At 38.6% G+C, this 13593-nt stretch overlaps 2 protein-coding genes across 2 annotated transcripts in view; both read right to left on the bottom strand.

Moving 5' to 3' along the window:
* LOC109038711 (uncharacterized) overlaps positions 1-6079 on the bottom strand; it is a 48428-nt gene extending 42349 nt beyond the window's left edge. Inside the window, exon 1 of the mRNA XM_019053882.2 lies at positions 4067-6079. Coding sequence (XP_018909427.2) covers positions 4067-4484 — 418 coding nt within the window. The 5' untranslated portion in view covers positions 4485-6079. The remainder of the gene's footprint in view (positions 1-4066) is intronic.
* Positions 6080-9806: 3727 nt separating this feature from the next.
* On the bottom strand, positions 9807-13580 carry LOC109038593 (protein N-lysine methyltransferase METTL21D). The gene is made up of 4 exons (XM_019053698.2): positions 13323-13580; positions 12343-12578; positions 11353-11548; positions 9807-11032 (listed from the first exon to the last, which is right to left on the bottom strand). Exons 2-4 carry the CDS (start codon positions 12567-12569, stop codon positions 10805-10807), a joined length of 651 nt encoding a protein of 216 aa, XP_018909243.2. The 5' UTR covers positions 12570-12578; positions 13323-13580; the 3' UTR covers positions 9807-10804.
* Positions 13581-13593: the final 13 nt, after the last annotated feature.

Here is a 13593-nt window from a genome sequence, read left to right as displayed (position 1 = left end):
AATTTGTTTTGTTTTTTTTTTTTTTCCAGTGCTGGATGACTCGAATTGAGCAAGCGAAGCACCTCAACGAAGAACTGCGAAAATGTGTACCTCGGTTGCGGTGTTTCAAAATCTTCGCTACTATTTTGTTTTTTAAAGGAGACCGAAGCAACAGAATGGCTTGAAGTTTTTCACAGAATATTCTTTACATAGAAAGAAAAAATCACCGAAATTTAAAAAAAAAAAATGACACTTAACTCAGGCTAAGACTTTCACTGGGGAATGATCTTAACCAAAGGTTCTAATTTTGGCCACAGAAAATGAAAATCTCAGGTTCCCAGAAAAGGGCCAAGAACAGCTCTTCTTGAGAGAGTTTCATCATCGCACAATCTTACAACATTGTAGCCCTCCCCCTCGCTCCCCCTGGGCTATTTTCGCGGCGATCGGCGCTGACAGAAAGGTGACTCGTTTCATTCAAAAACCTGACTTTTCGTGCCTTCGTAGACTGACTTCCCGCCCGATACCATCAAACAAAATCATAATATCCAAAATTTGTGTCGCCGTAAGATTAGACTGTGTATCTCTTTCGACAACATTACCTACACATATTCTATGAAGCAATACAAGAGAGGAAAAAAGACTTTCAGTGATTTTTATAATCATTTATTAACAATTTTTCATGCTCATTATTATTTATTTTAACTCAAAAAGTACGTCTTATGCTTCTTGCATTGAAATTCTCATGACTCTGAAAACTCCTGATCGACCAGAGCCCAGATCGATACAAATTTGATCAAACTTTTATAGAAAATACATATTTGATGTAAAATGATTTCATTGCCGTAGTGATTCATAATTACAATGCCGGTATATCAGCTCCAACACTAAATATCTTGATTTTAACAGGATTTTTTTTTTCTTTTTAAGAAATTCGCAATTTTCGAGTTTTTCACTAATGCTCTAATAAATTATTCACACAAAAAATAGCGTATGAGCCAGAAAATCCCTGAATGTAGCAGCCTGCGATTCAAATTTAATACCTATCAAACCATAACTGCTGGGTTTTGTTTTCTTTGAAAGAGGAAAAGAAAAAATCGAGAAAGACAATAATGAATAATTAAAATCGGTTCACTTTCTTCTCCTGAGGCACGAATTTCTGCCCTTTGGGCCCAGCATTATTATTTCCCAGTAACAGCTCTGTTTTTAGGGTACAGATGAATTTTGCACTTGTTCCTTTGACTTAAGGATCATATACTCAAGGTAAATTCGTATGCATGACTTGAGAGACTTTAACGATGGGTAAAGAAAGTAAACTATCAAAAATTCAGTTAATTTCTCTCTGCTGATGCCGCTTCCACACCGAGTGTGTTGAACAAAAAACCAGTGTCAGTACACACATCTAAAAGAAATTCATGTGTACGACTTGAGAGACTTTAACGATAGGTAAAGAAAATAAACTATTAAAAACCCAGTAAATTTTTCTTTGCTCATGCCGTTGTCACACCGAGTGTGTTGAATTAAACTAAAAACCAGTGTCAAACCACACATTTAGAAGAAAATTGTATGCATGACTTGAGAGACTTTAACAATGGGTAAAGAAAGTAAACTTTTAAAAATGCCGCTAAAATGCACTAAATTAAAAACGCTATGACTATTATACCGCTTTCAAACCGAGGGCGTTGAAACAAAAAACCAGCGTCATTTCACACATCTAGAGGAAGAAAATTTTCAGAAGCCCCTCCAAATAGCTCGGAGAAAACGAACTTACTCCAAAAATGCTAATGAGGAACTCTGAAAGCTACCAATTACCGCTTCTATCTTAAGCTGTTTTTGCTCGATTATTAGTAGTGACGCTTCTCGGAATTCGACAACACCGTTTTTCTTCTATTCAAATACATGGCAAATAATCGATTTAGGTTGGATGATCTACTTCGATAGATATCGATTATTTTACATTCATTTAAATTGACGAAACTCAGTGGTTGCCGACTTGCGAGAATCGCAAACGGTCAAGTCGTCTTTTTGATGACAAAAGGACGAAAATAAACAAAATAGGCTCTTTTATCCACATAGGTAAGTTCTTAATTTTGAGGGCTCACGCGATAATGATGTTTATCCTTTTTGTCAGTAAAAAAGTGGGCTCTCATGCAACTGTGTCAAATGTCAGCAGGTCAACTGAATATTTCAGTGCGAAGTATTTTGGCGGTCATTGGTTGGTAGGAAACTCTCCATCCATCATGCACAAAATGGAGAAGTGTGCAGAGTAGGGTCAAAATAGAGGGGGCTGGGGGCCTGGCCCCCTCCCAGGAATCTACTCGACCTCTCCCAAGAGGTATAAGAGATTTTGCCGAGTGAGTGCGTGACATTTATTTCACCCACGAAATTGTTTTGAGATCAACTTGTCGGCAGAAACAGCTCAAAATTGCTCATGAGATTGCTCAGTTTTTCAAAATTTTCCGCCAGAAGACCCCCCTTTGATGCCAGGGAAAGTCCTCGAATCCCCATTTAGAGTTGAGGGAGTCCTGCAGATCCTCTATACTGCTGTGCCAGGGAAGAACGCCGCATAAGCCTTCAAGCGTTGCCAAATTTCCTTCAATAAAACACGAATTTCTTGGTTAACTTATGAATTTTTTCTAACAATTTTTCAAATGAATTTGCTTGCTATTTCCTCTAAAGTTCCTGAAAATTTCAAAGAAAAATATTCATTATTTTCCTTACCAGTTCACATTTAACGAGGGAAATTTGGCAACTCTCGAATGTTAATACGGCGTTTTTCCTTAGCAGTATGTTGACGCACGGAGAAAAAAACTTCGTTCGTGGGACCCGAAGTTTAGGTCATACGGATCTCTGAAGTTTTCGGATTGACCATCTGAACACTTTAGGTCTAGCTGTCGATGTTTGGATCTCACATCTGAAACTTCAGTTCTTACATCTGAAGTGCTTCAGATGTGAGAAGCGAAGTTTTCGGATGTGAGGACCGAAGTTTTTCGGATGTGAAAACCGACGTACTTCAGATGTAAGAACTGAAGTTTCAGATGTGTGATCCAAACCTCAGCAGCTGGACCTAAAGTATTCAGATGGTCAAACCGAAAACTTCAGAGATCCATATGACCTAAACTTCGGGTCCAACGAACGAAGTTTTTTTCTCCGTGCGTATCTCTTTGCGGCCCCTCCCCAGACTCCCTTTGATGAGTTGCCCTTCTCACCCTCCCCCACGTAAAATTCATAGTTCTGCCCATGGTTGGCGGATCCAGCAAATTGGCAACATTGTCTTTTCTCCATTTAAACCTATGGAAATGTATCGATTCTTGGAGGGGCCAAGCGCTCGGAGATGAATCAATTATTTAGTATAGGTTATAATGGAGAAAATCCGGTGTTGCCAAATTGCTGGAGCCACCTCACAGTGGAACGAGTCAATCAGACAGGTCGGACATTAAATTTTTGAATAAAACTGCAAATTTTGAAGTTTATTTCGTTAAATTTTAGACTTTGAGGGGTGCTTCTAAGAGAAAATTTTACGAAGAAACTAATGGAGCCACTTTTAGAACCTCAAAGTCTTGTACACGGAGAAAAAAACTTTGTGCGTGGGACCCGAAGTTTAGGTCATATGGATCTCTGAAGTTTACGGATTGAGCATCTGAACACTTAAGGTCTAGCTGCCGAAGTTCAGGTCAGACATCTGAAACTTCAGTTCTTACATCTGAAGTACCTCAGATGTGAGAACCGAAGTTTTTTGGATGTGAAAACCGAAGTACTTTGGATGTAAGAACTGAAGTTTCAGATGTCTGACCTGAACTTCGGCAGCTAGACCTTAAGTGTTCATATGCTCAATCCGAAAACTTCAGAGATCCATATGACCTAAACTTCGGGTCCCACGCACGAAGTTTTTTTCTCCGTGTATGAACGGAGTTATAAGCGTTTGAAGTTTCCAAATTTTGTCCGACGACTCAGTCCATTGTGCGCCTCTGGTGCTGAGAGATCTCCTGCTCGAAAAATGAAAATTGGTTGGAAAAAAGATAAAAAAAGAAAAAAAACGAGGAAGAAAAATAAGAAGGGGAAAAAACCATGGGAAGGTCAAGTAACTTACCAAAATGGGTGCCGTTCTCCTGGGCGCACTTGTCGTTGGGGGTGTTGAAGTCGACGAAGAACATGAGGACGAAGTGTCCGAAGCGGAGGTTGGGGTAGGGGTCGAGGACGAGGATTGCGTCATGGCTGCCGGCGTGGCGGGCCTCGCCGTCGGGGAAGACGGCCGTGAGCGGGCCGTTGGAGTTGGGCCCGGCCGCGTAGAGGCGCACCTCCGCCTTGGGCCGCCCCGTCACGTCCAAGCACGTCTTCTCGTCCGCGAACACGGGCTCCGCGCAGGACTGCGACTTGAGCCAGGCGTACGCCCCGTTCGCCCAGGAGAGGATCTGCTCCCGCCCGGAGAACGACTGCTCCAGCACCGCGTCCAGCTTCGTGATCAGCGACAGGCTCAGCACGATCACCGCCATCACGAACAGCTGCATCTTCGCGGGTACCCGGTACCGATGGGAACGCAACTTGTCGGGAGAGGAAAGACCTGCGGAGAACGGAGGCGAGAGGTTGTCGACCGGGTCGGGTTCTTGCCGAAAGAGGGACGCAGTTGTCGAACGAAGACGTGCAGTTGTCGAACGATGACGAGTGGTAGTCGAACGAAGACGGACAGTTGCCGAAAGAAGGCGGGTAGTTGCCGAACGAAGACGAACAATTGTCCAACGAATACGAGCAGTTGTCGAACGATGACGAGTAGTAGTCGAACGAAGACGGACAGTTGCCGAAAGAATGCGGGTAGTTGCCGAACGAAGACGAGCAATTGTCAAACGAAGACGAGCAGTTGTCGAACGATGACGAGTAGTAGTCGAACGAAGACGAGCGGTTGTCGAACGAAGATAGGAAGCTGAAGAACCACCAGTTGCAAGGCAGCAGAAGACCAGCAGTTATACTGAACGAATGCCGGGGGTTGTAAAGCGAAGACAGGCAAGTGGCGAATGGAGGATATCAAGGTGATCGACTGGAGGCCACTTCAGATGATATCAATTCAATGAGAGGTCACTTAAAAGAGCAAAGTTTCGGCGAAGAAAATTCGACAATTTTGGTGACGAACGTTATAGAAAAGAGTTATAAACTGATTTTCTCCTTGTTTTGTTTGAGGACTGCTCTTCGGAGTTGGAGAGGTTACGCGTCCTCAGATTCGGAAAGGACACTCATCGTGGCGAGGATGATGTTTCCGACACTCTGCGCACTTTTTTCAACACGAAAATATGACAACGGTACAGGAGGGCAAAATCACCGACTTTTTTTTTTGGTAGTTGACAATTTCAAGCTCCGCACATTTTCTGAATTTTGGTCCCGAATGATCTAATTCTTTACGGATACGCAACTCGATGACAGAAATAGCACGCCTTCGGTATAACTATACTTGAGAATAAAAATGTTACATCTGGCTCAACTTTTTATTATCGTCTGACGGAACACAGAAGTGGGGTGATTTAAGAGTTACAGGATACCTACCAAATCGAATAATAAGATGGCAAAAATTTCAAGAGATCGAGAAGTAAACACTCAAAATTTTACCTTAGGGTGCGGTAATTTTTTTGTAACACTGTTATAAAACAATCTCGATGATGACACTTAAACTTTAAGTACTCTGGGCGATAAGAAACCCTAGTGCGGGAAGTACTCGAGAGACAAAAATGATTAGAAGATGAAAAGATGGATGAGACTTTTTTCCGAGGAGCCCGAAAAATTCGCACACACCCAGAAAAAACAAGTCACAATTTCGCGTTGGCACGGCAGGAAACTAGCCCGAACGACTCGCGCGAAAAAAAACACGAGAGAAGGAAGCTGGTGCTCGGTTGAAAAAACACAGGATAGATCGAAAACTCACGTGTGCTGGTGTAGCGAGGACCAAAGGAGCCGACACGGAGCTAGCTGCGACTACGGCGAGAGCGCGCGGAAGATTGACATAGTTAAAGTGTCTTCAGTAAAGGAGGAACATGAGTTCAGAGAACATTCGGAACAGGAGGTGAGCTCTCTGTCCGCCGCCCCGCCCCTCGCCTAGCGCGGACCGCCTCCCGCCTGCCCTGGGCCGCCCCTGATGCGTGGTAAAAAAGGCGCCTTCCGCGGCGCTGGATACCACCCGCGGGACATCCATGGACCCATTCCCATGCCGCGGCTGCCGTGTTACCGGAAAGAGCAGAATGTCGATGGCTTTAACGCAAAACTACGCACCTTGCAGATTTCCGGTTATACTGTTTCTTTTCTCCGGAAAGGTCCACGTACTTTTTTGAAAACCTTGATGGTTTTTCCTCACTGTGAGAAAAATATTCATTATAAATTCACAGTTATAAAGTTGGCCTGTTTCTCTTCGGAAAAATAGATAGCGTCGAGCAGAAAGGAACTAAGTCACATCAGCTATTGCGAAATTTAATTGAGCAATTTAATAATTTACATGAAAACGGTTGTGCAGATTTTTGTGCAAATTGCAGTGAATTTTCTGCATTGCACGAAGCTCACTCTCAAATGAACCCGCACAAACTTCCTCTTGTAAAAAATTAAATTACCTCGTTAAATTTGGCAATGACTGATATGGCTTGGTTCCTTCCTGCTACACGCGGTCTAAATAAAATATGAGCAAAAATTTTAAAACAACAGAATAGATGTACGTGGTTTCACACTTTTGCAATTGAATTGCGAAAATGTGGTAAAGGTTTGAGGGTCAGGGAGGCTTAATCGCGCATTGGGCAGTTGTAAAGTTTTACTTGACAGTTTATTCGTTTGATATCGTCCATAGAAAAAGAGAACTTAGTCCATAGAGGTAAAAGTTTTGATAGAGTTTTCGTCGAGATGAATCCAAAATGATTTGAAGATTTCGACAGATAACTCTCTCTAATATCCTCCGAAAAACTCAAGTGCGAGTGGTGCATTTCATTTTTGTGCCATATCAGACAGCGAAAATTTGCAATGCTATTCTGTTATTCCGTGCCCTTGGCAGAACTTGGCAGATTAGATTTCATAATAGCTTCAACTCGAAATTACGGTCTTTCGACTTTTTATTTCAGACCGTCATAGCTGAATGGTTTGACATTGTTGGGAATTTTTATCGCAAAATGTCATTAGAATACTTTTCCAAGGAAATTTTGGGACTGTGAGGGCCCTTCTTCCTTGAACGGTCACATTTCTTCAAGAGCTGTTGGGATTTAACTTTCGAAATTTGTTGTGAATTTGTAATGTATTTCAACGAAAATTTCCTGCAATTTCTTGCACTTACAGAAGGTCTTGCGATTTGAAACTTACGTCGTCAATGCATATAAAAATAAATCGTCAGGCGAATCTTCGAAACATTGCAACGCAATAAAAATCTGGCTTACCTAAGCTCTCACCTCTTCGAGCTTTGAGATAATAGACCTATACTTGTGTCCAAGCAAAACATGTTCCTAAACAGTGCCTGAGCTTTTCATATGAGCACATAATTTTTAATAACCGCCCAGAAAGCTCTTCGAAAGTATTCCAGTGATTAAGAATCGACAATTTTTTCTCTAATATTGTAGAAAAAGGACTCGTTTTCCTAATTTTAGGTGAGACAGTCGCACATACGTAGGTACGTGCAATCCTGAGCGTGCTTGCAAAAACGCAAATTTTGCGCACTAAATGCGCTTCCATAATTTTCTGGATTTTTTCTCCTATCCAAGAAAAGCCAGTATTGCTATGCTAGTGGCAATATCTAGTTTATTTAAAGTAGAAAGTAGATTATTTTTTTTTTTTTTTTTAAAAAAGGACGATTTTGGAGATTCTACTTTTGAGTCTTCTCCGAATAACATGACAAAGGGGACGAATGAGGTATATGCCAAGAAAAAATATAAACTCTCGAATAGTTTTTAAATAATAAACTATTCGCCCTTGGCGGCTATGGTAAGATGTATCTTTTCTTAATAAAGGCGTTTTTTATGCGTCGTCACCCTTCATAAACAAATCATTAAACAATCGCACTTAATCCTTAATCACTAGTCTAAGCTGCTACACTGTTGACTGGATTTTTAGACGATACAACTATTCGGCCTCCGCGGCCTTGCTAGGAAGTATCATTTCTCAATGAAGGCGTTTCTTACGCGTCAACATTCTTTATTAACACATTAACTGAGGCGATCGCCCTTAGGGATCACATTCATGGTCGTTCTTGAATATTTCCTTTCCTTAGGAAGCTCTGTAATGGTTTACACTATGCCCAAGTAGCATTTTTCAACGGAAAAATCGCGATTTGTTGCGATTTTGTCGGCGATAAAATCGCTAAGATCATCAACAAATATCTGAGCGATTATCCTCGATCTTGTTGCAATTAAATCGAGATTTCATCGCCCGGTAATTTTTCGCGATATCGCAACAAAAATCGCGATATATGACGATTTAATCTCGATTTTATCGACGAAAATTGATCGCGATTTTATAGAACAAAAAATTGCGATTCGTAGCGATTTAATCGCTATAAATCGCAATTTTTTATTCAATAATATTGCGATAAATTGCCACCGACATAATCGCGATAATCAACCGATAAAATCGCGATCACTGCTACTTTGGGTGTCTATAGAAAATTTAAGGGAAAATTTAATTTTTTTGCATTTTACAATGAAGAGCTACAATTTCTGGCTCCCACGTAAAAACAACTACCGTCATAGGGAAACTAATGGCACGCGTTGTTTCTAAAATGAGGCAGAAATTGTAGTTCCTAATTGCAAAATGGAGTCCGATTAAAGCAAGCAGCGAGACGAATATGTTTTTTCATGGTCTGCTAATCGATAAAATCGTTAAACTCCTCATTTTTCTCCCTCCTCTTTTTTCACTTAATTTCCTATCCCCCATTTTAGCGCCTTTGTTGTGTTGGCGCCTGGTAAAGCCGCTCTTCTTGCGCAACCCTGAATCCGGCCCTTTCTGTTCTTGTTATCTAAAATTCTCTCATGCCATAAAGAACAAAAAATTAGAGTTGTCGACCGTGCTGTGATGTTTGTGAGTACACAGAGAAAAAGAAAGAAAGTAGTAGTAGTATAGTAAGATAAGTTTATTTTAAAGCGGTGCTTTAGCATCTAAGGCCATTTACACCTCTGTGTGTTTACATGATAGGTAGATAGATGGTAGTAGTAGTAAAATAATTTTATTTTAAAGCGGTGCTTTAGCATCTAAGGCCATTAAAGCAAGAAAGAAAGAAAGTAGTAGTAGTAGTAAAATAATTTTATTTTAAAGCGGTGCTTTAGCATCTAAGGCCATTTACACCTCTAAAGAGGGCAGTAACAATAATAAATTTACATGGAAATATCAGTAATAATACAAAAGGGTTGAAGGGAAAAGTTAAATTTTGAGATTAGTGGAGCGCATAAATTCAAAAAGTTTCACAGGATGAGTATTCAGAAGTAAATTATTAAGAGAGGGTAAGGGGTAGGGAAAAAAACGTTTTCGGATATCTTTATAAAGTGGGCAACTTATAAGAACGTGATCTACCGTTAAGGGGGAATTTGGACAAGAAGTGCAAGCAGGAAAGAAAGAAAGAAAGAAAGAAAGAAAGAAAGAAAAAAAAAAGTTAGATGCTCACCTTCATTTCACAGAGAGTGGGAATACAACTTGATCGCCGGCAGCAGACCGGCGTGACAGCGCCTGGCCTCCTGGAGAGATGCAACTATTACTACTTGATGGATATCTAAGTTGCATACGCAAATAAATGAAGGCGTTCTGACTGCAGATGCAGTACCTAGTGTACTGTACCAGTACCTATTACTTTGGTGAGAATGGGGAAAGTAAGTTTTAAAAAATGCATAAAGTGTATTGATAAAGATTTAATGGAGTTAAAAAGACCGCAGGCAAAAATAATGAACAATCTTTCTGTAATTTTATTAAGATTGTAATAAAATCACAAGGTTAAAAAAAGGATGATAAAAACTGTTATAAAAAAAAATTAAAAATCAGGTACCAGACAAACAACCAAAAATGTAGATTTAGTAAAAAACAATATGATTGAAAAATTATTCTAAATTGATTCTGAGACAGTAAAATACCGAATACATCGACAAACTCATTAAAAAAAGAAAACAAGGTTTCAAATTAAACATCTATTCCTTATTAGTATGTGTAAACAAAAAGTTTTACTCTTCATGCCAAGTGGGAAGTTAATGTTTGAGAGAAAATACATTTTTTTATTTTTCTATCATGCAAAAATAAAGTAAAAACTTGTTACTGTCAGCGAGAAAGGGGACTTGGCTGAAGAAAACAAGAACACCTCTTTTCTCTAAAGAAATTTGAGGTATTAAGACCCTTTTCTTCCTTTTCAAAAGATGGCTATCCACACATAAGCACTGCAAGTTGAGTGCAGACTACACCAAGAAAAGGCACCTAAAATTTTTAGGCACTGTTTAGCAAAGGAAAACCGAGTGAACTTGACTAGTATTAAAGTGAAAATAGATTTGAATGCCCAATGTATAAAGTAAACTTCAAATCATATTAAATATTCTTTCAGGACATTTAATTTTTAGCAAGATAAAAAATTACTCCTAATTAAATTTGGGACAGTCCTCATTTCAATTCTTGTGAGTATGTAACTTGGTTCCTTTTTGCTAAACGCTAGTAAAATTTTTTCTCTGAATTCTTCATGAAAAAAGTACCAAATAATGATAAAAGAGGAAGAAATTTTGATCTGATGACCGACATGGATCAAGTGGGGACCAAGTGTACTATCATTTAAAAAAATAGTTTAATAAAGGACTGACAGTTGCATCGGCGCTACTGATGAGGTCCTAAAATAGAACTTAAAAGAGGTTATCTTCTAGATTGTTAATAGGCTAACTTTCAATAAATAAAAATCTTGACAACAGTAGTCGGGATGCTGTTCACTGGGAGGCACTGCTGAGAATTTGAAATGTTCTTTTGCGCGTTTATAAAATGCATCAAAAATTTCTTTCTGCTTCTCGGATTGTCTTTTTTCATGACACAGTATTAGTGTCGTATTTTTATCAGAGAGCAACAACAAGGTTGACACCAGAGCCTCCACGGACTGCAAGAATAAAAACAAAAAAATTAATAATTAATCATGAAATTTGTAAAAATCACTGTAAAAGTGTCTACAATTTGTTTTGAAGACTTTTCAAAACTATATGAAAAAAAGAGGGAGAAAGTGAAAAAATTAAAGATTTTTTTTTTTTTTTGAAAAAAATGTAAGTACCTAGATGCAGAGAGCTCATAAGTCATGAGTCGGAAAAAAAGCAATGAAATGTTAGTTTTTGTCTTCTCTCTCTTGGAACCCTAAAATAATTACATAGTCATTTAAAATCAGAGGAGAAAACTGATTACTTATGGGATATCCTAAGTACACACCTCTTCATAGTAAATGACGTCTGCCATTAGGATGATGTCAGGTTTTGGAAGTAACTTAATATTCTCAGCGTCACCCCAGCGCAGAGTTTGAGCACTGATTTTTCCACCAGTTCCTTCAATTTGTTGAAAATTTGCTGAGATATTTTTTTCCAGAAGTGGCAAAATTTCAGGCAAGTCTGTCACAATTACGTCACCTCTGCAATAAATTACAACTTTGTTAGATTATACAAGATTTTTAATGATGACAAAAAAATTGGGAAAATAAAATCAGACAAAACTGAACATTTTATCATAATTTAAAGTTGTCATTTATTGAGCATTTTTAAGATTTATTATTTATGATCATGATTTATTCAGGATTTATTTGAGAAAATTGCATGGAATCACAAAGGAGTTGCTGACCATGAAAATCACAAAATACTAGCGATCACAACACAGCTGACAATCAGCACAATCAAGCATAATTAAACAGACAATCAAACAGTACCTTGAAAATTAGTATTTGACAACATTTAACTTTCTTCTTATCCTCATTGTAAGTAAATCCTAGTTTTAGCAAAGTTGCTTTCAGGGCCTTGTGTATGATGCCGAGATGCACCATCAGAATTTTTTTTCTAGTCTATACAGAGAGAAAAATTTTCTGTTGAATCGATAGAAATTCCACTTAATAATTCTGGACATGAATTTTTGTTGGGTGAATAGGAAATCTCCTTTTTTGAACATCATCTCTGTTATATCAATGAGATGTCCTGTCACTTTAAATTATGGTTAACTCCACAAGACTTCTCTCCGGGAATCATTGATTGGATATATTACTCAGTGTATGTTGCACTCTCTCAGCACGACAAAGTTCCCTGCCTCTTGTGAAAAATTTGGTCAAAAGGATATAAGCCCTTTTTCATATCCATCATTCATGTAATGAAATATTTTGAGGTATGGTTTGAGTGTTTCTGCGAAAGGAATTATAATGATGTTGCCTCTAATACATACCCCAAGCATGCTGCCACAATGCCAACGCATCCAACCCCTGCTCCAAGTTCAAGAATTTTTCGTCCTTGCAACCAAGGACTCTTCGCGCAAGAAACTTCCAAGTATTTAGAGAGTACAAGAGCTGCATCCCAAACGACACAACCCACATCACCAATTGTACACTGATATAAATCGAGAGATTTATTGATGGTTTCAATGTCCAATTTTCGTACAAAAAAATCGTCCATCCTCTGAAACTAAATTAAGCATGGTAAGAAACAGTTAGAGTCAAATGATATATAGAAGCATAGAGAGAGTTATAGATGAATATATTTAATGATATATAAGTGCTGTACTTATAAAACAACACTTGAATATATTTAAATAAGTAAATATAAAAAATATATTTAATAAACATTAGCAAGTAAAGATATAGAAGAATAGATTTAATAATATTTAAGTGTTGCACTGATAAAACAACACTTAAACAACTTAATCAATTGATCAAGGGTCGGAGAAGACAAAAAAAAAGACCAGAAGGAGCTAGGAATTTGTAAGTTAAAACTGTAGGTAACAAATGGAGGGGACACGCAAGCTCTAGAGGGTATTAGTTACGCCTCTCTTAGAACTGCTTTTTGATGGCTCAAGCTTGGATTAGCAAAGTTGCCAATTCGCAGGGTGCCTAACTGATAGTCATTGCATAGAAAAAATCTTGTGTGATTTTACTCGGCCCTTAATGAGAATTTTCTCTGCGAATTTTATACAAAAGCCCGATATTCTTTGGGAAGAAAATGAAGGAGCAGAAATTTTGACGCACCTTGTCTAAGATCTGTGTTTTGGTAGTTTCATCGCCAATAATTATGATATGCTTGCAGAGTAAGTATGCAAGATATCTGCAACTGTCGATGCTGTGCATATGAGCACAGCTATAGTGCTCTAGTGCTATAGTGCTAGTATGAGCTGTAGCTAGTGCGGTATTGTATTAAGAAAATATAACTTACGAGGTAATATCTGCTACAGCGAAGACTTTAGAAAAAAGACGTTGGTCCTCAAAAAGTACATCAGTGAAATAGGTGACCTAAACAATCATACTTCATCATTATCAAGATGTATTTTTGAGAATCACACTACAGTTTTATTTCATCTCACAGACGGATTTAATGCAGGCATTATAAAGAAAGAAATTCTAAAATCATGTTAGAACAAAAAAGTAAACTTCTTGACTGTTATCACTAGTCCACATGCATTTGTTTTGTTTACAATATTCCAGCA

The sequence above is a fragment of the Bemisia tabaci genome, chromosome 6 (assembly GCF_918797505.1).
Source record: "Bemisia tabaci chromosome 6, PGI_BMITA_v3".
In the NCBI taxonomy this organism is placed as follows: Eukaryota; Metazoa; Arthropoda; class Insecta; order Hemiptera; family Aleyrodidae; genus Bemisia; species Bemisia tabaci.
The sequence above is the reverse complement of the archived record's forward strand: the minus strand, read 5'-3'. Positions and strand labels throughout refer to the sequence as shown.